Raw genomic sequence first — 23789 nt, 5'->3', positions numbered from 1 at the left:
ACATTCAGAATATATCTAAAAAAGAGGAAGTCTTGCTAATAGGCGATTTTAACATGCTGGATGTTGATTGGGGTATCCCTATTGCGGGGTCTTCTAGAAGAAGGGAGATTCTGTTCCAGCAGTTGTTAATGGAACCCACGCGGGATGTGGGTCATACTGGACTTAGTGCTTACAAACGGGGAAAGTGTTTTTGATGTTACAGTGGGTGATATCTGGCATCCAGTGATCACTGTATGGAATGGTTTAATATTAAGATGAGTATAGAGAGGGCTCATTCAAAAGCAAAGCTTCTAAACTTTTTTTAAAAACCTCAATACTTTTGTATGCCTATGTGATAAAACAGGAAAAAGAGAGAGGTTATTTTATGTGTCTCTTAATGTATTAATCAGATGTGCAGATGCTCAGTCTACTCGTCTTTGTAAACCACTCACAGAAATGAACTGGAGAAGAGTTTACCTAATTGGCTCCATTTCTTTATCTTTCAGTTCAGTTTATGAGAGAAAATGCATCTGCGAAGAACAAAATATGCAACTACTGTGCCAGAGAAAAATGTACTAAAAGTATTAATCAAGTCCTTTTTATTTTGCATTTTCCATTTCAGTGGCAACCAACATGAAGCACTGATAAACAGAACATTAGAAAATGTTTGGCTGAAAAAAGTGATTCCGGTAACATACACATGATAAATTCAAGAATGTTTCCTGGAACCTTACGGAAAAAGCAAATGCAGGAGCAATAAACAAGAATTTCATACTGTGTTTATAACACAATTCTATCATACTACACAGGAAAATTAAAGTAGCTTTGTTAACATAGTTGTGATACCTTACTTAATTCTGAGGCATTACCTCATGATATCAATATACATATATATATATTATATATTTATATGTGTTTATGTAGTATTCTGCAATTTGTATGGTATGTTACAAACACAAAAATGTTACAATCAAAAGCCAAAACTGCACTGAGGAGCTGCAGAAATTTTTATTTTGCAAAGTCTGCAGCATACAAAGCTAAAATTAATGTGTTCCTGTCTCAGTTATTAATATTCCAACTAAATCATAAATATTTTAACATATATTATTTTTTGACATTCAAAATTGTAAATTCAATATGGCTGAAATATTGTTAAAAGCTTATATGTACAAATATTCATTTTTCAATACACAAAGTATTTGGCATAATTATAACAATCATACTTCATACACAAAGAGTTTGCCTTTTTTTATACACATGACATATTTTATTAAAACTATCCAGTTATGTACAAAAATACTTGAACATTTATTATAGAAAACTTCTACAGCCAACTTTAACAGCATATATTTGTGCTGTGCAGTTCAATGGAGAGAATGTAAAAAGTGATTTCCTTTCAGGCAAGCTAGTAAAATAAAATTTTTTTTTAAAAAGGCCCCTTTTATCAAGCCGTGTTAAGGTTTTTTTATCACCAACATTCATAGGAATTCTATGAGCGTCAGAGTTTTTACCACAGCGGCCGGCGATAAAATATCCTAATAAGGCTTGATAAAAGGGAGCCAAACCCCCCCAAAACAAATAAAAACCCCAAACTTAAACCTCCAAATACCATAGCCAAAATGAATGTCCCAGCTAAAAGAAATGACTGTAGATCAAATACATGACAAATAAAGATCATAGATCTTCCACCATTTGAAGTGATATAAACATTGAATAAAAGCAATAATACAAGCATACCTTTATTGAAGGTGCTTTCCATACTACCATAACCATTCTTGAGCATTTCATAGACGTGTAGGTGCACAGCTGTGAAATCACAACCCCATCTGACATTTTTACTTGCTCTACTGGACTTAAAGTGACCTTGCTTTTGCATACTGGAATGTTACTCTTTAGGGTTAGGCAACCTAAAGTACTGTATAGATAGATGTACAACTCTTTTGTATACAGATTAGGTACTTGTAGCTTAATGCCCTTTGTGTGTGTGTGTGTGGGGGTGGGTGGGGGGGGGGGGGGAGGAGCAGGAACTCAACCAAGCCTCAAGATAAAATAAACTCCCTACACCACCAGTAACTTTTCATTTCTCCTGAACAAGGTCTAATCACACTAGTGCATTTTGTCCATGTTTATCTGCTCACTGATTTAAGCCTTTTAATACAAAATCAGAGCGAGCCTTAATGCATGATGGGATTTAAACATCTTCTGGCATCCACAGAATTATTAGCGTTCATTAATAAAGCCGCTGAACCAAATGCACCAGTGATTTTAAGTATATCAACAAAAGAGTAAAACTTCACCTCTGCCTCTTTGTACAATTAATGCACCACAGACCATTGGTAAAATATTCTTAAAACACTAAAAATTACAAAACGGGAGGTGTTTCTTAATGCACTGACAACAGTCTGATGTGAATATTTTGCTGGGTTTAATAACATGAACTGTGAATGAAGCTACTCATTGGGATCCAAGCTTGTGAGAACTACCTTTCTCCTTTTTGTTTTGTTTTATGAGATCATCATGAACACCATAAAGCAGAACATGCTTGTCATTATGTTACAGTTTAAAAGTAATTTTGTTACAATATGTGTTAAGCTTACCAGTAAAATCAAGTATGTGACAAAACCTATATGACTAGAAATCTAATGTGCCCTGATTTTAATACTTAAGTTTTAGAGTATAAAAAAGGATCAAGCATCCTCTGAAAACATAATATATAAAAAGTCTTTAGCAACATTTCCTCCAGTTCTCAAACTGGAATACTTAAGTGGAATTTTTTAATTTCTGAATAACGACTAGTATGTCATCTCATACCTTTTCAGAATGTGCAATGTGAATTTTTTCCACTAATTCACTCAGTTGAAACATTTTGTAAACTATTAAAGTGCCTATACTTCCTCCACACTTAGCCATTTTGTCATCTGAAAGATTTTCACTTCATGTCAATGAAACCATCACAATTTGTTATAACTGAGAAACTTTTCGGGGAAGAGGTCTAGGACGTGGTTCTGTCCGTCTGCTTCCATTTTCTAGATTGGTGGGACGAATGAGCTGGGGTTTGGGTGGGAGCGCTGGTGGATCTATAGAAACAGGTATGGCTAGGCATTGAGGTAGAGGAACGGGACGCCTTAAAGTCCGTTCGTATACACTGTAAGGCGGTGGAGTTTTACTGTCTTTCCTCATTGGCTCTTCTGAGATGCTATAGTTCGACAATATCACTGGTTGCTCAATGGCTTGCTTTTCAAAGCCAGATGTTTCGGATATGCTGCATCGGCTAAGGGAAGAGATGCCACTGCTGTAACTTCCAGAAAGTCCTGGTGAATTGGATGCTAGTCCTGCAGGCTGATACTCCACAGGCGATGGAATGAAAGACTGTACAGAACCCTATTATAAGAAGAAAATGAATAAGCCAAAGAAATAATTTTTTTCCAAATGTATCACAAAAAGCAGTTTTAAGTGTTCTGATAGTTACTTTACATAATGAAGCACAAATGTTTTAAAATGTATTTTTAAGTCAAGCAGTTTTGATTACCACTATGTTAGCATGCCATTGAATTATGATTTGTAGACTGGGAACATGAAAAATTCATTTAGATCATGCCATTTTTCTGAAGTCAGCTCTACGAGTTTGATAAATGACATGATATAAACCTGTAAGAAATCCACCTTGCTGAATACATCTAAGAAAAGCCAACCAGATTGGCCTTGTGGTCATTTTATGTCAACTTATTCTAAATTTTTATTAAAAAAGAAAAAAGAAGGCTGTACTGGAGGCAAACAATTTTTGATTAAATCTGATGTTGCCATTAGCTATCTTGCTCACACTATGAAATCTTATAAATATTAACAGTTTCTTGAACCAAATAAAAATGTTACAAAGTCTACTCTTATAATATAGTGCCCTCTAGTGGCAAATCTCTGGATATTCATAATATTCCCACCCTACTATTTACTAACTGGATTTCTATTTCATATTCAACTTTAAAATAAAATGAAATAGAAACACTGAGCTGAGCTGCTCCTCTTTCCTCCTAAACCCTCTGCTCTTCCTGCTCCTTTCTCCATCTCTGTAAATAATACTGTCATTGTTCCAGTTTCCTCTGCTCGCAACCTTGGAGTCTTCTTTGATTCTGACACCTCATTTTCTACGTATATCCAAAAAGTTGCTAAGACCTGTTGCTTCTATCTCTTCAATACCAACAAAATTTGCCCCTTCCTCTCTAAGCAGACTACCCGGACCCTTGTCCAAGCTCTCGTAACCTCACACTTAGATTACTGCAATCTACTCCTAACTGGTATCCCTCAGTGACATAGTAACATAGTAGATGACGGCAGATAAAGACCCGAATGGTCCATCCAGTCTGCCCAACCTGATTCAATTTAAATTTTTTTTTTTTCTTCTTAGCTATTTCTGGGCGAGAATCCAAAGCTTTACCCGGTACTATGCTTGGGTTCCAACTGCCGAAATCTCTGTTAAGACTTACTCCAGCCCATCTACACCCTCCCAGCCATTGAAGCCCTCCCCTGCCCATCCTCCACCAAACGGCCATACATAGACGCAGACCGTACAAGTCTGCCCAGTAACTGGCCTAGTTCAATCTTTAATATTATTTTCTGATTCTAAATCTTCTGTGTTCATCCCACGCTTCTTTGAACTCAGTCACAGTTTTACTCTCCACCACCTCTCTCGGGAGCGCATTCCAGGCATCCACCACCCTCTCCGTAAAGTAGAATTTCCTAACATTGCCCCTGAATCTACCACCCCTCAACCTCAAATTATGTCCTCTGGTTTTACCATTTTCCTTTCTCTGGAAAAGATTTTGTTCTATGTTAATACCCTTTAAGTATTTGAATGTCTGAATCATATCTCCCCTGTCTCTCCTTTCCTCTAGGGTATACATATTCAGGGCTTCCAGTCTCTCCTCATACGTCTTCTGGCGCAAGCCTCCTATCATTTTTGTCGCCCTCCTCTGGACCGCCTCAAGTCTTCTTACGTCTTTCGCCAGATACGGTCTCCAAAACTGAACACAATACTCCAAGTGGGGCCTCACCAATGACCTGTACAGGGGCATCAACACCTTCTTCCTTCTACTGACTACGCCTCTCTTTATACAGCCCAGAATCCTTCTGGCAGCAGCCACTGCCTTGTCACACTGTTTTTTTCGCCTTTAGATCTTCGGACACTATCACCCCAAGGTCCCTCTCCCCGTCCATGCATATCAGCTTCTCTCCTCCCAGCATATACGGTTCCTTCCTATTATTAATCCCCAAATGCATTACTCTGCATTTCTTTGCATTGAATTTTAGTTGCCAGGCATTAGACCATTCCTCTAACTTTTGCAGATCCTTTTTCATATTTTCCACTCCCTCTTCGGTGTCTACTCTGTTACAAATCTTGGTATCATCTGCAAAAAGGCACACTTTTCCTTCTAACCCTTCAGCAATGTCACTTACATACATATTGAACAGGATTGGCCCCAGCACCGAACCCTGAGGGACTCCACTAGTCACCTTTCCTTCCTTCGAGCGACTTCCATTAACCACCACCCTCTGGCGTCTGTCCAGTGTCGCCTCTCCCCTTTGCAACCTGTGCAAAACTCTGCTGCGCGACTCATCTTCTACCAACCTTATTATGCTCATGTCACCCCTCTCCTTAAGTCATTTCACTGGCTCCCTATCTGCCAACGCATACAGTTCAAGATCTTATTGCTGACCTACAAGTGTGTTCATTCTGCTGTTCCTCAATATCTCTCCTCACTTCTCTCTCCTTACAAACCTCCCAGAGAACTCCATTCCTCAGATAAGTCACTCTTAACGTTACCCTTCTCCTCCTCTGCCAATTCCAGACTTCATTCCTTTCATCTAGCTGCCCCCTATGCATGGAATAAATTACCTGAGTTTGTCTGTCAGGCCCCTTCCCTTGTTTAAAAGCAGACTGAAAATCCACCTTTTTGATTTATAGCTTTCAATCCTTAACTCTACCTCTGCCCATCAACCCAGCCAGCTGATTAACTGTTCTGCTTAACTGTATCCATGACATCCTGTTTGTCTTTGGGAAGCAGAGCTGAGATTGTGATGTCATAATGCCTCATTCCACCAATAAGAGCCAACCTCATCAGTGATGTCACAATGGCTTGATTGTCCTGTACTCCCCTCTGCCTTCCAACCCAGCCAGCTGATTAACCGTTCCCCTTAAATGTATCCATTACATCTTGTTTGTCTGTCTTGCCTGTTTAGATTGTAAGCTCTTTCTAGCAGGGACTGTTTTCTTACTCTTTGAGACTCTGTACAGCACTGTGTGCGTCTGGTAGCACTGTAGAAATAATTAATAGTAGTAGTAGCCCCCCTCCCCCCCAAAAAAAAAGTCTACAAAAATTTCAGTGTTGCACTTTAAGAAAAAAGGTAAAAATGTGGTCACAGAAGCAAAATACAATACTAGAGGCCCTTACTCTGGAATAACATTTTTGGCTTATTAAATATAGGGGCCTTTTACTTAACCCCCTCTTCTACAAATCTAGGCTAACGGCTGCTGTGTGGCAACAGCACCAAAGCCCTTTAAATCTCTATGGGCTTTGGGGCCGTTACCGCGCAGCAGCCGCTAGTGTGGCTTTGTAGAAGAGGGGGTAAGGAGAATTAAACATTCACAACTGCTTTTACTCTGCAGTACACATTAACAAGGATCCATGCTAATATCTTGTGCATTAAAAAGCTGCCAGTATGGTAAAAAAAAAAGAAGAAAAAGGCCACACTATAAAAGTAACAATTAAAATAGAATACCAGAGAGTGAAAATCACCCTAACTCAATAAAGCTTAAAAAAAACAAACAAACAGGAGTTAGAGAATTACTTACAGAGGTAATGATAAAACAGACATGAGTACCTTCTCACAGCTAACATGGAAGCACTTAAGGGGAAATTCTATAACTTAATTAGTAACTTGGCTTCAATTATGAGTTTTACCAAGCTCAAAACTGAAAAAAAATTAATTAGGTGATAGGCACCAATCTTCTTAGGCGCGATTCTAGAAAAGATTGACACCTATCGCATGGTGCCTGAAGGTACTTAACTCCAAAGTAGGTGTGTTTAAGAGCAAAGAAGGACTTAGGCGCTGCTAGGCGTGATTCTCTAAAGCAGTGGAATTCAACCCAGTCCTCAGGGACCACCTGGCCAATCGGGTTTTCAGGATATCTACAATGAATATGGATGAAAGAGGTTTTGAAAACCCGACTGGCCAGATGGGCCCTGAGGACTGGGTTGAATACCATTGCTCTAAAGCAGTGGTTCCCAACCCTGTCCTGGAGGAACACCAGGCCAATTGGGTTTTCAGGCTAGCCCTAATGAATATGCATGAAGCAAATTTGCATGCCTATCACTTCTATCATATGCAAATCTCTCTCATGCATATTCATTAGGGCTAGCCTGAAAACCCGATTGGCCTGGTGTTCCTCCAGGACAGGGTTGGGAATCACTGCTCTAAAGGACTTAGGCGCTTATAATGTAGGCCTTTAAAACCCTGGCCTAATTACAAGCACCTAAGTTTTAAGTTAGGTGTGATTCTGTAATAGGCACTAAGTGTGATTGACAAGAGATAGGCGCCTATCAAGACACCATTTATAGAATTTCCCTATAAGTACCTCCTATTTAGGGAGTACAAAGTGGTCTCAAATTAAATCTGCATTAGGCAGTCACCCCTAATTATATATATATAGCACTCAAAAGAACATGCACAAATTTGGACATATGCAATTTAATTGCTTAATGAGGCAATTAGCACAGATAATTGGGCGCTAATAATCGGTTCACAGACAACTCGGCGAAAGACAAAGGTGCGCGCTGACAACTGAGCGCAAGATGGAGGCGCGCACCGCAGAAAATTACAGTTTTTAGGGGCTCCGACGGGGGTTTTTGTTGGGGAGCAACCCCCCCCCCCAGTTTACTTAATAGAGATTGCGCCGGCGTTGTGGGGGGGTTTGGGGGGTTGTAACTCCCCCACATTTTACTGTAAACTTAACTTTTTCCCTAAAAACAGGGAAAAAGTGAAGTTTTCTGTAAAATGTGGGGGGTTACAACCCCCCACACCCCCCACAACGCGGCACGATCTCTATTAAGTTAAGTGGGGGGGCTCCCCCACACACCCCCGTCGGAGCCGTAAAAACAGTAATTTTCTGCGGCACGCGTCTCCGCGCTGCGCTCAATTGTCTGCACGTGCCTTTGTCCCTGCGCGCTTTTGACATGACACCCTAAAAATCAGTGCTAACTGGCAATAATTGGAATTTAAGTATGCATCTTTATAGTTACTAAAGATGTGTGCATAAATTCTTCCACATGGATCTATACAAAGGGGCATGGCCATGGGCGGGGCATGGGTGAGACAAGGGCATTGCTAGGATTTTCATGTAGGATTATAGAATTTGGGGGATCAACACATCATTTAGGTGCTGGGATTTACACCAGGGTTCTGTTGGTGTACGTTTTCGCTCCCAAAATTGGGCACAGATCCTGTCATTAAGTGCTATTCTATAAATGACGCCTAACCTTCAGCATCTTTTATAGAGTTATACTTAGGGATCCTTTTACAAAGCTGCGTTAGGGCATTAACGCGCGGAATAGTGTGCGCCACGTTGCCTCTGGCATGAGTTCTAGCCGCGTAGCGCCCGGTAATATCCTGCGTGCGCTAAAAACGCTAGTGCACCTTAGTAAAAGGAGCCCTTAGTGCATATTTATTTAAATGCCCAAATTTGGGCACCATTCACAGAATTGAATCCTTAGTGTGCATTAACTGCCTGATTCTCTAAACAGCGCTGCTATTGGTGACTGCCTTAAAAGCGGCTGCCGATTACATGTCAATCATGCTACAGCACCATTTAGAGAATCATGCCTCTGACAAAGATAAGTGCCAGTTCTGGCACCTAACTTTGTCATGAATTGCGCCACTTCCGGTATTAGCCATGCCTACAGTGCTGTTAGGCACTGGTAGGCGCCTCCGCAGGCACAATTCTGGCACCATTTGTTTAGATGCCAGGAGGTGCTTTGAATTTCTATTTTATTTTTATTTAAGTGCCATTTATAGAATTTCCTCCTAAGTGCAGGGTATTACCATATATACTTGAATATAAACTGGGATTTTGGGGCCAAAAATGGGAGTCCCGGTTTATATTAGAGCCAACATCCCCTCCCAAAATTTTGCAGGCCGCCACCAGGCTCTGCCCTCTTCCTTGCCCTCCCAGAATTTTGCAGGCCGCCGCCAGGCTCTGCCCTCTTCCCTGCCCTATCCTCATACCTCTGCCGATCCCTGGTGGAGGTGCAGTGGGCAGGAGCAAGCTTTCTGAACTCCTGACCCGTTGCTAACCGGCTGCCGCAGATCGAGTTTCTTCGGCTGCTGAGCGGCACAAGCAGGAGTGCGATTTGGTGCTGCTGCTTGGCACTGAGCGCCTTCCTTACTGGCTCCCATGAATTTTCACGAGAATTTGCGGGAGCCAGTAAAGAAGCTTCTCAGCGTCAAGCAGCAGCACCAAATCGCGCTCCTGCTTGGGCCGCTCAGCCAAAGAAACTCGATCTGTGCAGCCGGTTAGCAGGAGTTCAGAAAGCTTGCTCTTACCCGCTACACCTCCACCAGGGATCGGCAGAGGTAAGAGGATAGGGCAGTGAAGGGGGTCAGGGGAAGGAAGGAAGGGTGCTGGGTGCAGAACCTGATGGGAGGGAAGGAAGGAAGGAAGGGTGCTGGGTTCAGAGCCTGACAGGGGAAGGAGGGTGCTGGGTGCAGAGCCTGACAGTGGAGGGAAGGAAGGGTGCTGGGTACAGTGCCTGGCAGGAAGGGAGCTGGGTGCAATGCCTTACAGAAAAGGGAGCTGAGTGCAGTGCCTGGCAGGAAAGGGAGGGAAGGGGGCTGGGTGCAGAGCCTGATGGGAGGGAAGGAAGGAAGGAAGGGTGCTGGGTTCAGAGCCTGACAGGGGAAGGAGGGTGCTGGGTGCAGAGCCTGACAGTGGAGGGAAGGAAGGAAGGGTGCTGGGTGCAGTACCTGACAGGGGAGGAAAGGAAGGGTGCTGGGTACAGTGCCTGGCAGGAAGGGAGCTGGGTGCAATGCCTTACAGAAAAGGGAGCTGAGTGCAGTGCCTGGCAGGAAAGGGAGGGAAGGGGGCTGGGTGCAGAGCCTGACAGGGCAGGGCACTTGAATATTAAGCTGCCCGACATATTTGAGTCAACCATTTTTCCTTCTTTTTTTTTGGGGGGAAGGGGGTTCTTAACTTATATTCAAGTATATACGGTAATTCCCAAATGCTTTCCATGCTCACTGCTATCCCACCTGACACAAAAAAATGAAATGCCAGGTTTATGAATGTTGACTATAAAAATACCACAAAGCCCCTTAATTTGGCTCTGTGTTAACTGTTAATGCTGCTTTAGTAGAAGGACCCCTTAGTTTGTGTATCTTGAATTTTAGTCAATGTAAAATTGATCTAATGCATGCTAATCTGAATTAACGTGCATACAATCAATCTGCATGTAAGATGAATGTGTGGCTGCATGGATGGTATTGTTGAGAGCATTTCGGCTTTCTGAACCATGGGATGATTTTCCAAGGGCAGAGATGGAGTGCATCTATCAAAGAAGGGAAGAAGTGTCTTCAGCAGCAGATTGGCTACCCTACTGAAGAAGGCTTATGATGGGGCAGGGTGATCAAAGCCTGCAGATGAGTATAAGCCTTCGGGTATAAATCAGTAAATCGGGTATAAATCAGTAAATTTAGTATAAATCACTAAATACCTCTACACAAATGGGAAAAGGGGGCAATGTCTGGAAAGCAGTATATACCAATACTCGAAGTATAGGAAAAAAGGTTCTGGATGGCTTTGATGGAAGAGGCTGAGTTGGATTTAGTGGCAATCACAGAGACATGGTTCACAGAGAACTTATACCAGGCTATAAGGGTAGGAAGAAAAAGAGGGGGAGTGGCGTTATATGTTAAAGATCATATTAAAGCAGACATGGGCAACTGCAGTCCTCGAGGGCTGGAATCCAATCGGGTTTTCAGGATTTCCCCAATGAATATGCATTGAAAGCAGTGCATGCAAATAGATCTCATGCATTGGGGAAATCCTGAAAACCCGATTGGATTGTGGCCCTCGAGGACCTGAGTTGCCCATGTCTGTATTAAAGCCACACAATTGCAGGATCTGCAGGTTAAGGAAGAGGCACTGTGGGTCAAACTGAATAGAGGGAATGGAAAATGTATTTACATTGGTGTAATACTCAGTCCTCGTTCACAGTCAGTGGACATAAATTTAATAGTAGACATTCAGAATATAGCTGTAATAGGGAAAGTATTACTAATAGATGATTTTAATATGCCAGATATTGATTGGGGAATCCCTATTGCAGGGACTTCTAGAAGTGGGAGATCCTCTTCGAGGAGAACTGTGCCAGCATTGGTAATGGAACCCAGGCTAGATGGGGCCTTACTGGACTTAGAAACATAGAAACATAGAAAGATGACGGCAGAAAAGGGCCATAGCCCATCAAGTCTGCCCACTCCACTGACCCACCCCAATAGTCTAGATGCTAGTGACTCGACCTACGTAGGGATCCTACGTAAGTGTCCCATTTTCTCTTGAAGTCGAGCACGCCGGTGGCCTCGACCACCTGCACCGGAAGCTCATTCCAGTGGTCCACCACCCTTTCCGTGAAAAAATACTTCCTGGTGTCACTACTAAATTTCCCCCCTCTAAGTTTAAGCGGATGCCCTCTTGTGGTCGAGGGTCCTTTGGGGAAGAGAATGTCATCTTCCACCTCGACACGTCCCGTGATGAACTTAAATGTCTCAATCATGTCCCCCCTCTCCCTGCGTTCCTCTAGAGTGTAGAGCCGCAGTCTGCTCAGTCTCTCTTCGTACGAGAGACCCTTGAACCCCAAGACCATCCTAGTGGCCATCCGCTGAACCGACTCGACTCTAAGCACGTCTTTCCGGTAATGTGGCCTCCAGAATTGCACACAGTATTCCAGATGAGGTCTCACCATGGTTCAGTACAGCGGCATTATGACTTCTGGTTTCCGACTGACAAAACTTCTATTGATACATCCCATCATTTGCCTTGCCTTGGATGTGGCCTTCTCCACCTGTTTGGCAGCCTTCATGTCTGCACTGATGATTACTCCCAAATCTCGTTCTACTGAGGTCCTAGCTAATGTTACTCCATTTAAGGTGTAAGTTCTGCACGGATTTCTGCTACTGAGGTGCATGACCTTACATTTCATAGCATTGAAGCCTAGCTGCCATGTCGAGGACCAGTTTTCCAACATATGAAGGTCCTTTGTCATACTATCCTGTAAAAAGCTTCCACTTACTATGTTGCACAGTTTTGCGTCATCGGCGAATAATGTTGCTTTGCCCTGTAGTCCTTGTGTCAAGTCCCTTATAAATATGTTAAAAAGTACTTAGTACTTACAAATGTTAAAAAGACTTAGTACTTACAAATGGGAAAAGTAGTTCTGATGATACAGTGGGTGATCATCTGACATCCAGTGATCACCACCTGGTGTGGTTTAATATTAAGACAGATGTAGAGAGGGCTCATTCAAAAGTAATGGTTTTAGACTTCAGTAGTAAGTAAATTAATGGAAATACTTTTAAAACAGAGAACAATGATGTTTCTGAATCCTGTGGATTACAGGATCCGAGGCAACATGGATTCACTAGAAGCAGGTCTTGTCAGACAAATCTGATCAATTTCTTTGACTGGGTGACCAGCGAATTGGATAAAGGGAGTGTGTTAGATGTAGTATATTTAGATTTTAGCAAAGCCTTTAACAGAGTTCCACACAGGAATTTAATAACTAAACGGAGTACCCTCGGAATGGGCCCCAAAGTGATGGACTGGGTCAGGAACTGGTTGAGTAGAAGGTGACAGAAGGTACTGGTCAATGGAGATCTCTCTGAGGAAAGGGGTATTACCAGTGGTGGGCCTCAAGATTCAGTTTTTGAGCCTGTTCTTTTTAACAATTATGTAAGAAATATTGCTGAAAGGCTGCCAGGCAAGATTTGCCTCTTTGTAGATAATACGAAAAATCTGCAATAGAGTAGACACCCCTGATGGTGTGACTAACATGAGGAAGGACCTAGCGAAGCTCCCTCCCATGTACCTTTAGTATCTCTGGTGGTCCAGCAGCGAACCGCAGCAGGAGCAATCTTCCTTTGCTCCAGCCCGCGTAGAACTGATTCTGCTGATCAGCTAATGGCTTTGCATGGGCAAGTGCGACCTTTCTTCACCCCTGCCCATGCAGAGCCAGTAGCTGATTGGCTGCCGTGAGTTTTCGCAGTATCGTGAGAATGCAAGTCAGCCAACCAGCTAGTGGCTCTGCGCGGGCAGGAGTGAAGGAAGGTCGCTCCTTCCGCGGTTCACCGCTGGACCACCAGGGATACTAAAGGTATGTGGGGGAGGTGGGTAAGAGGTAAAAATTCTTAGAATCGGCTGGGACAGGAGGGATCCCTACTGTTAGCTAGTTTTGGACCCATAAAAAAACTCTTTTGCCTTAAGAGGAGTTAATTTATAACATATACATGTATATTATAATTCTGCCTTTAACTCTTTCCAAACTATTCCCCAGAGATCACACAAAAGATCACACAAAAGTAGGCATACACTTTCTGTGTGCATACTTTTTTACATAAGTATGCAGTCAAACAATTTTATGTAAACACTTTCCTTTATGTAAGACAGGTTTTTCACATGGAAAAGCTTTTTATAAACTATCTCACAAAGGAATATCACTTTGAAAATGAACTTCAGTTCTGGGGTACAACACAGTAAGGGAATATAACTGAGCTATGTGGTCTGATTAGTGTTCACATAAATAGCTATAGACCGAATAAGGAAATCAAACTGCAGTGTTCAGAGCTTTGAATCAGTCTGGTTTTGAATGACTAAGCATGTGATATACTATATCTGCATGTATTTTCTCAATTTATATATATCTCATGCCAATTTCTTAGGGATATGCTGGAAACCAGACTGGTTTGGTGGATCATGAACATCTTTGATACAGAAAGATAAAGATCATATTATATATCATACATATATTATATTTCTATATATTTCATTCAATTAATTTATCTATATAGATATGTAAACACACATCACTGTACCTTCATTGGAGATCTTCCAATAGGTGAAGGAGAAATGGGAGCCACATTTCTTGCTGGTGAAACTGTGAAATATAAATAATTCCACATCAAATTTGATGATAAAGATCATGAGGAAAATATTTAGTAGGGTAGCCAACATATAGTTATATAGATGTAGCGGTGAATGGTCTTGTCCCTGCAGTAAAGTATCTGCTGTGAGTTGCCTCCCTTTCCACCCCTCTCGGTTAGCAGCCCTCCTTGTGATCACGCGTCCAGCATCCCCCCTTGCAATCGCAAGTGCAGCAGCAGCCCCTCCCCCACAAATCCAGCAGCCTCCCTCCCTGTCGTGGGTTCAACAGCCCCCCACCTTCACACCCTCCCTCCCTCCTGATAACTGGCGGCAAAAACAAAACAAAACCCAACAACAAACCTGTGACTCTCCTAGGTCGGCCCCTTCATGCCTCCCGGGGCGGGTCTACCAGCCTGTTAGATGTTTCCTGCATGCAAGGATGCTCCAACAGAAACCTTCTTGCCGCCGAGTCCCTCCTTCTGATGTAAGGTACGAAGGGGCCGACCCAGGAGAGTTGCAGGTTTGTTATTTTGGGGGGTTATTTTGCTGCCCATCATCGGGAGGGAGAATGTGAGGGTAGGGGCTGTTGGACTGCGATAAGGAGGGAGGCTGCTGCACCCACATAGGGGGGAGGGAGTTGCTTGGGTTGTTGGATTGGCTGGAGCTAAAGGGAAGGGAGACAGTTTCTGGATCTGGTCTGGGGATTGGGGGGAAAGGAAATAGGTGCTGGGCCCATGTGGTGGGTGGAGTGGAGCTGAAGCGAAGGGAGATGTGCCAGACCCACACTTGGGCACTAAAGGGAGGGGATAGAGGTGTTGGACCCATGGAAAGGGGGGCTAGAGGAGAGGGAAGGGAGAGAGGTACAGGACTTGCAGGGAAAAAGATAGAAAAGGAAAGGGAAAGAGAAAAGCTAAACCAAGGGGATGAAGGAAGAGTGAAATATTGAACATAGCGGAGGTAGGGAGGAAAGAGAGAGTGTAAGAGACACATTGGTGTAAAGGAGTAAGAGAGGGGAGAATCTGGACACAGGGAGATATACAAAAAGAGGGGAGATAGTGGGCATGGATGGGAGCATAGGAACAGGGACAAAAAGAGGAATGCTGCATCTGCATGGGGTTGGTATATGCACACAGAGGGGTAATGCTAGACTTGGGCGGGTATATGGACACAGAGAGAAGATGGCTAGACATGGGGGAGAATAAGAACGCAGAAGGAAGATGCTGGACAATGGGGGCATAGGGATATAGAGGAGTGATTCAGTACACAGAAGGAGGGGATCATACAATGGTGAGATGATTAAGGCAGGGAGATAGGCATAGGGGAAATAGTAGAAAGGGAAGTATAGGAGACAGAGAAGGGAGATGCTTGCTGAACATAGGGGAAAAAACATACATAGAGATAGAAGATGAATGTTGAGCATGGAGAAAGAAGACGTGGTCAAGAGACCCTGGCAAGTGTTTTAAGAGTAGACAGACGGAAACAGAAACCAGAGTCTGAAACCAATGTGATGACCAGAAAAGGTAGAAAAAAATTATTTCCTATTTTGTGATTAGAATATATCAGATTTGAAATATGTATCCTGTTAGAGCTGATGTTAGACATAACTGGGGACTGCAAAGCCCAGGCTGTGCTTCTTTAGCTTCTAGCTGGCTTAGGGCTCTTTCTGACCAGTGGGTAGTTGCTCTAGTTGCACTCCCCTAACACTATTCCTGACATGTGTGACTGAAGTATTCTGTTAGCTTGATCTTTCTATGTAGCTTTCTGTAGTAATTTGCCTTCAGTTTTCTCAATAGTGGAGGGGATATTTGTGAGGGGGAGGAGAGGGGAGACAGGGTTTTGTTGATCTGTATTATTTGTGATTTATAAAATGACAATTGTACAGAATATTGTTTCTTTTTATACTTTAGTAAAATAAGTTCAGTATAAAACTTTCCGAGGCTTGTGCGGATGGGATCAGATGGTTTGCGGGGATGGGGCAGGGACGGGAACCAAACTCGTGGGGACAGGGACACATTTTTCCCCCATGTAATTTTCTACTGTGGGGCTATATAATTTCAAGACTATAACATTGGTCTCCAATGTGCAGTTCCAGGGCCACATGTAGCCCCTGAAGTTCTCCATTGCAATCTTCAAATAGATGGTTGAAATGTTCTTCAAATCCTATAAATGCATTAATTTCAATCTTGCCCACTTTATATTGTAACTGCAAACAATTTATTAAGTGTGTTACTCAGGTGTCTCATTTATGGAATTTGCTACTGTTGACAATCAAAAATAAAGTTAATTTGTAAAATATATCCTTGAATTGTTATAGAATCAACATTAGTATTAATTTTTAATGTTTAATGCCCAATCTGAGCTAGCTGGTCAAGGTAGTTTACAAAATGTGTAGTATTTGTAAGCTTGAAACCTTTTGTTGGCATTCAGAGCTTTCTCGTATTCATACTACAGCCCTTTACATGAAAAAGATTGGCGACCACTGCTCGACTAGATAGATGTTTACAAAATTTGAGTAGAGAAGAATGGGTAAATATGAGTCAACTCTTTACAACTTCAAAAAGTACAAAGACAAGTGTACACTCCATGAAATTACATAGTAATATTTAAAACAAATAAGAAAAAATATTTTTTCACTCAATGCACAGTTAAGGGTCATGTTTTTGATATCATCTTTCTTTGGTACGACCAAAGTGGTTTACATATTATGTGCAGGTACTTTCTCTGTCACCTTCTAGCCTTAATACATCAATTATGCCAACTTTCTGTATAACATCACCAAGTTTTATTTTCTTCCCCATCCCCTCTGTTCATCCAATCTATCCTCCCTCTTTTTACCCTATCCTCTCCCTGACACCTACTAAATTAAACACCCTTCTACTATGGTACAAGCTGATGTGTCATTGACAAAATATTAGAAGGATAATACGACCTACTAAATTAAAAACATAAATTTGTTTTATTTGTATGCCTTCTTGGGCAAAGAGTTGTTCTTATAACATCTGGAGTATTTTCTAATCTTCTTTCCCTCCTTTTTGTATCTCCTCTCCATCTCCTTTCCACCCCTTCCACCCCCCCCCCCCCACAGTCCCTCTACCCTTCTTATATTCAACCATCTGCTCAATGTGTAGCAGCAGCAGCTAAGAAAGCAAATAGAAAGTTAAGAATGATTAGGAAAAGAATGGAGAACAAAACTAAGAATGCTGTAATGGCTTTGTAACTGCACCTTGAATATTGTTTGCAATTCTGGTTACCACATCTCAAAAAAGCTATAGCAAAATTAGAAAACATATAGAGAAAGGCAACAAAAAAAGATAAAGGAGATAGGACAACATTCCTATTAGGACAGGTTAAAAAGACGGGCTCTACAGCTTGAAGAAGAGATTTCTAAGGGGAGATATGATAGAGGTCTATAAAGTACTGAGTAGAATGAAACAGGTAGATGCAAAACATCCCCCAACTGCTCCTTGTGACTCTGGGCAAGTTACTTAACACTCCATTGCCCCAGGTACAAAATAAGTACCTGTCTAAAATATGTAAACCACTTTGATTGTAACCACAGAAAAGGTGGCATATCAAGTCCCTATCCCATTTACTTGTTTATTCTTTCCAAAAATACAAGGATTATAGAGCATTCAATGAAGCTACTACGTAACACAGTAAACGACGGCATTAAAAGACTTGCATGTCCATCCAGTCTGGCCAACAAGGCCAGAGCCACGCCCACCACTCTGTAGAACCCATCACCCATGTTTAAATGCTGGTTTTCAAGTCTCTACCATGCCAACCATGTAGGCAGCCAAACAATCACAACCAGCCATAGGAGAACCCACACTCCATTCACGCACCCTCCAATCAGAAACGTCAAACGAAAAAAAAAAATGTACGATGGCCTCCTAGCCACTCAAGCAGCAAAACTAGACCACCAACTCTCCAATTTATTGATCTCAACTTCAGACTATAAAACCTTCAAAAAAGAAATAAAAACCCTGCTATTCAAGAAATCCTTGAAGACAAACTAACACAGCAAGAATCATCTCAATAGCAACCCGCTCCACTATGTAATAAGAACATAAGAAGTTGCCTCCACTGGGTCAGACCAGAGGTCCATCCCGCCCAGCGGTCCGCTCCCGCGGCGGCCCATCAGGTCTGTGACCTGTGAAGTGGTTTCTGACCACTTCTATAACCTACCTCTAGTTTTATCTGTACCCTTCAATCCCCTTATCCTCCAGGAACCTATCCAAACCTTCCTTGAACCCCTGTAAAGTGCTCTGGCCTATCACACCCTCCGAAACTGTCCAGATAACTCCTTAAGTATTCTTAAATGTCCAGATAACTCCTTTATGTAATCCGCCTTGAACTGCAAGGTAATGGCAAAATAGAAATCACTAATGTAATGTAATAATATGTAGTTAGAACCAAGACTCCAAGTATTGCTTATAATATTCAATTTACCAGTCAAAGTGTATTCCCTTCCCCCCCAAGCTGCATAGCATCCCCACAATAAATATCTTAGTCTACCTCCCTGCAACCTCCATTCATGTACTCTAGTTCAGTATTTCTCAACCCGTGGTATGCATACCCTAGGGGATACGCAGGCTGCCTGTTGGGGATATGCAGGCTGTCCACTGCTTAGGATCTCTCCCTGCCTGCCCCCCGCTGAAGCTACTGCCACCAATTCTTCCCTGCCACCCAACATGCTCCATCCCTTCCATCCAACCTCTCCTTGCCCGCCGCCCGCTGCCGTAGCCACCTGACACACTCCTTCCAGCCATCTCCTGCAACTCCATGCATGGAGGGGCGAGGCGTGTGCAGCGATTGCATGAGGCTGGTCCACAAGCTTTCCCCCTGACATCAATTCTGACGTCAGAGAAAAGGTTCCGGGCCAGCCAATCAGTGGAGGATGACATCATGTTTGGGAAGATCGAAGGAACCAGGCGATGAGGGCGACCTGCAATCAGATGGCTGGATACATTGAAAACAACCACGGGGATGATGTTGAAAGACCTTTCCAGACTAGCAAAAAAATAATTTCTTTTTAGATCTGCAATTCATTAAGTCGCTAGGACTCAAGCACAAGTTGATGGCAACCCATTTCTTATGAGACCTGTCTGATTAGCAATTAGAAGTGCAGACAATACTTATACCAGGCAGTCTGCCATAATCTTTGCTAGCAGTTTGGATTCAAAAATTTAGCAGGGAAATATGAAATTGCCAATTGAGTGTCCTTCCTTGATTTAGGGATAACAACATCATCTATACAAAACCTTGAGCGGTATAGAATGGGTATATAAGTGAATTGATTTTTTACTCTGTCCAAAATTAAAAAGATTAGGGGACACTCAATGAAGTTACAGGGAAATACTTTTAAAACCAGTAGGAGAAAATATTTTTTCACTTAGAGAATAGTTAAGCTCTTGAATGTGTTGCCAGAGGTTGTAGTAAGAACAGTTAATGTAGCCTGTTGTATTGAATGTATTTATAAAATATAAAACTCAATAAAAACCTATTTAAAAAAAAAAAGAAAGGTTTGGACAATTTTATAGAGGAAAAGTCCATAGTCTGTTAGAACATAAGAATTGCCGCTGCTGGGTCAGACCAGTAGTTCATCGTGCCCAGCAGTCCGCTCATGCGGCAGCTCTCTGGTCAAAGACCAGAGCCCTAACTGAGACTAGCCCTACCTGCGTACGTTCCAGTTCAGCAGGAACTTGTCTAACTTTGTCTTGAATACCTGGAGGGTGTTTTCCCCTATGACAGACTCCAGAAGAGCATTCCAGTTTTCTACCATTCGCTGGATGAAGAAGAACTTCCTTATGTTTGTACAGAATCTATCCCCTTTCAATTTTAGAGAGTGCACTCTCGTTCTCCCTACCTTGGAGAGGGTGAACAACCTGTCCTTATTTACTAAGTCTATTCCCTTCAGTACTTTGAATGTTTCAATCATGTCCCCTCTCAATCTCCTCTGCTCGAGGGAGAAGAGGCCCAGTTCCTCTAATCTTTCGCTGTACAGCAAGTCCTCCAGCCCCTTAACCATCTTAGTCACTCCTCTCTGGACCCTTTCGAGTAGTACCGTGTCCTTCTTCATGTACGGTGACCAGTGCTGGATGCAGCACTCCAGGTGAGGGCGCACCTTGGCCCGGTACAGTGGCATGATAACCTTCTCCAATATGTTCGTGATCCCCTTCTTTATCATTCCTAGCATTCTGTTCGCCCTTTTTGCTGCCACTGCACATTGCATGGACGGCTTCATCGACTTATCAATCAGAACTCTCAAGTCTCGTTCCTGGATCGGTAGCATGGAATATTGCTACTTTCTGGGGCTTTTGCCAGGTACTAGTGACCTGGATTGGCTACCATGAGGACAGGCTACTGGGCTAGTTGGACAACTGATCTGACCCAGTAAGGTTATTCTTATGCTCTTATGCACACTGAGAATGTTCAGCAGTTTTATTCTCTGCCGCCCTCCCTCTCCCTTACCTCAGAACCCGGAGGGACGCGGACTCCCTCCTCCCAGCTGTCTGCGTCATCTAAAATGGGCCTTCCCCTCCCCAGTGCATCTTGGGCTGCATCGGGGAGTGGCCTGAGGCTCTGATTGGCCCAGATTGTTTAAGGCTCCTCCTATGGGAGGGACCTTAAACAACTTGGGCCAATCAGAGCTTCAGGCCACTCTCCTGATGCACTGGGAAGCGTCCTAAGGCTCTGATTGGCCCGGATGCCCCATAGTAGGGGCCTTAGGTCTCTGGGACTATCAGAGCCTTAGGACCTGCCCAGTGAAAGAGCATGAGAGCTTCCAGACAGAGATGCACTCTTGGTGCCTCCCAAGCGATTGACATATGCCACTGTTATAGCATTGGAGAAGACTCTGACTGCTTGACCTTATAGAGTCTTCTGCAATTTCACCAGAGCCAACCGAATGGCACACAGTTCTAATCTGTTCATTGACCATTTCTTCTGAGAGGGTGTCCAATGCCCTTGAATTGGACAATGCTTGCAAAAGGCTCCCCAGCCCAGGAGACTGGCATCTGTCATTATGATCACCCAGGTCTGCAGAGACATGCCCTTGGAGAAGGACTGAGGATGAAGCCACCAATCCATGCTGACTTGAACCTCCAGCATCTAGGGAAGACACTTTTGTAATGCATCCACCTGTGGAGATCAGCATGAGAGTAATGTTTGCTGGAGAGGATGCATGTGGGCTCTTGCCTAAGACATCACATTTGTTGTGGCCATCATGGACCCCAGGACTTGAAGATAGTTCCACGCCAACATAGCTGACTTGTCCAAGAGACAAGAAATCTGAGAACACAGCTTCTGTCTGCGTGCCTCTGTAGATAGACTCAGCCGGCAGCCATGTTGAACAAGACTCCCAGGTACTCCAGGGATTGGGTCAGCATCAAATTGCTCTTTTGGTAATTTACAATCCAAACCAGGTCCTCCAGGACTCGTATCATCTGATACACTATATGCCAACCCTTGGACAACGAGGTGGCTCTGATCAGCCAGTCATCCAGGTAGGGATGCACTTGCAATCCCATCTTGTGCAGGTCATCTGCTACCACAACCATCACTTCAGTGAATGTGCAAGAAGCCATCACCAGGCTAAAGGGTAGAACTGAAAATTGATAATGATTTTCCAGAACATGAAATCTGAGAAACTTTCTGTGGTCTGGGAAAATAAGGATATACAAGTAGGTCCCTGTAAGATCTAGAGAGGCTAAGAACTCTCCTAGTCTCACCGCTGCTATAACAGAATGAATCATCTCCATGCGAAATCACAGAACCCTGAGCACTGCATTTATGTGAGTAAGGTCCAGAAAGCGTCTCCAATCATTGGAGCCTTTCTTTGGTATGATAAAGTATATGGCATATCTCCCTGAACCCAAGTCCTTGGGCAGCATAGGCTCTAAGGCCTGAATATCGAGCAACCTTCTCACAGTGGCTTACACTTTTATCACCTTCTCCGGACACCTTGCGGGAGTCCACATGCCAATCTGTCAGAGGCCGGGCAAATTCCAGCTGGTAGCCAGACTGAATGATGTCCAGAACCCAGCGGTAAGATGAGATCTTATACCAGGCCTGCAGAAATGCCAAGAAGCGGCCCCCTATATGAAGATCAGCCTCCCTTGGACCAGCATCATTGCAATCTATTAGTGGATGGAACTATACAGGAAGCACGACTGGATCCAGAAGGAGGCGGTAGAAGAAGCTGGCAGAGTTTTCAAATTGAGCTCATGCAGAGACTCTAAAATGAAATCTGGTTAAGAAAGTGAACTTAAATAAATTGTCCCCAGGTTCTAAAACCAAAATAGGATCTAAAGTGCTAGCATATGTTCCCGGGTCCCCTGACAAAGGAGCTGCATGTGCAGACAAAAAGGGAACAGTAAAATTATCATCAACATCATCAGTATCCCTGCATGTAGGTCTCCCAAATCCTGAGCAGTAGCAGACTGTGAAGTTGATGCACCCCGAGAGGCTGCGGCTTGAGGAAGCAAATCCAATGCATAGCAAGACTGTGCGAGAAGAGCACAGCTCTCCTGACAGGCTTTCCATAAATTCTGAGAAGAAAGTTGGTCCAGGGAATGAGGAATCACCCTGTGATGACTACTTGTCGCTACTTGGGCATCTGGGTCCTTTTGAGCAGAATGGTCACCATTTCTAGGCCCCAACAGAAAAGACCACTCTTTTGTTAACTGAGCATGCGGGGGAGAGGTTAAGCTGGCTACTGCCTCCTCTCTGGGCCGTGCGGTGTGGTATGTGGTGCAAAGATGCTCTTGAGATGCAAAATTTGCGCAAATCTTGCATGAAACTGGAGTAGAAGAGTCCAAGGACTCTATTCCAATCAGCTTTGAGGCATAAAATTGAGTTTTGGAAGTTCAGGAAGCTTCTGAAAAAAAGATTGCTAAAAATCCAAGATAGCTGCTGTCAAGATTTTCATGCCTAAAATCATTAAAATAACAAACTTCCCAAAGTTTAAAACTGGCGATTTTGAGATTTTTAGGAGGGGGAACACAAAGGCACATGCAAAAACCCTTAAAAATGTAATTTTCAGACCTCCCCTGATTTACCTCACAGGCTGCAACACTCATTGTGACCTGTGCTGGCAATGTGCTGTAGCCTGCCTCAGCTCTTTACAGTAACTGGAAATAAGAAAAGTCACTGCCTCATGCTGGAAGATGTTTCTTCAAAGCTGATCTTCAGGCTGCCAGCCAGACATGATGTCTGACCGTACTCCCATCCCACAGACTGACAGATGTACTACCAGAAGGGGGGAGATGAAAAATGCAGCTGGCACCCTGCGAGACACCACTTAACCTCCTATGGATGCCTAACAGCCTGCACTAAAACCCCTGCTAAGCAGTAGGTGAGGAATGCCAAGTAGGGATGGCCCCGAGCTCCAAAAAGACTTGTGTAGGCTGGCACAAGTCCCTGGTACTACCAGGGATCGGCCTGTTAGCTGCAGACCACAGTCAGATCCTTCTCCACGCAGGCAGAGCTAACACTGAAGATAGAAAGCTCCAAGCACTGAAAACACCGAATAAAAATCAAAAACACCAAATAAAATAAGAAAAGGAGAGAACAAAACAAAAAACACTCCTTCCATCTCACGTGCAGAAGGGAAAAACTGCAG

The 23789-nt window shown here is 43.2% G+C and overlaps 1 protein-coding gene across 5 annotated transcripts in view; it reads right to left on the bottom strand.

The window, feature by feature from the left end:
• Positions 1 to 561: 561 nt before the first annotated feature.
• DOCK4 (dedicator of cytokinesis 4) overlaps positions 562 to 23789 on the bottom strand; it is a 650492-nt gene continuing 627264 nt past the window's right edge. For all 5 annotated transcript variants that reach the window (XM_033958349.1, XM_033958350.1, XM_033958353.1 and 2 more), the window contains 2 exons: positions 14116 to 14177; positions 562 to 3360 (listed from right to left, as the gene is read on the bottom strand). In XM_033958349.1, coding sequence (XP_033814240.1) covers positions 2941 to 3360; positions 14116 to 14177 — 482 coding nt within the window. In that variant the 3' untranslated portion in view covers positions 562 to 2940. The remainder of the gene's footprint in view (positions 3361 to 14115; positions 14178 to 23789) is intronic.

Source organism: Geotrypetes seraphini, chromosome 9, assembly GCF_902459505.1.
Source record: "Geotrypetes seraphini chromosome 9, aGeoSer1.1, whole genome shotgun sequence".
Taxonomy (NCBI): Eukaryota; Metazoa; Chordata; class Amphibia; order Gymnophiona; family Dermophiidae; genus Geotrypetes; species Geotrypetes seraphini.
The sequence above is the reverse complement of the archived record's forward strand: the minus strand, read 5'-3'. Positions and strand labels throughout refer to the sequence as shown.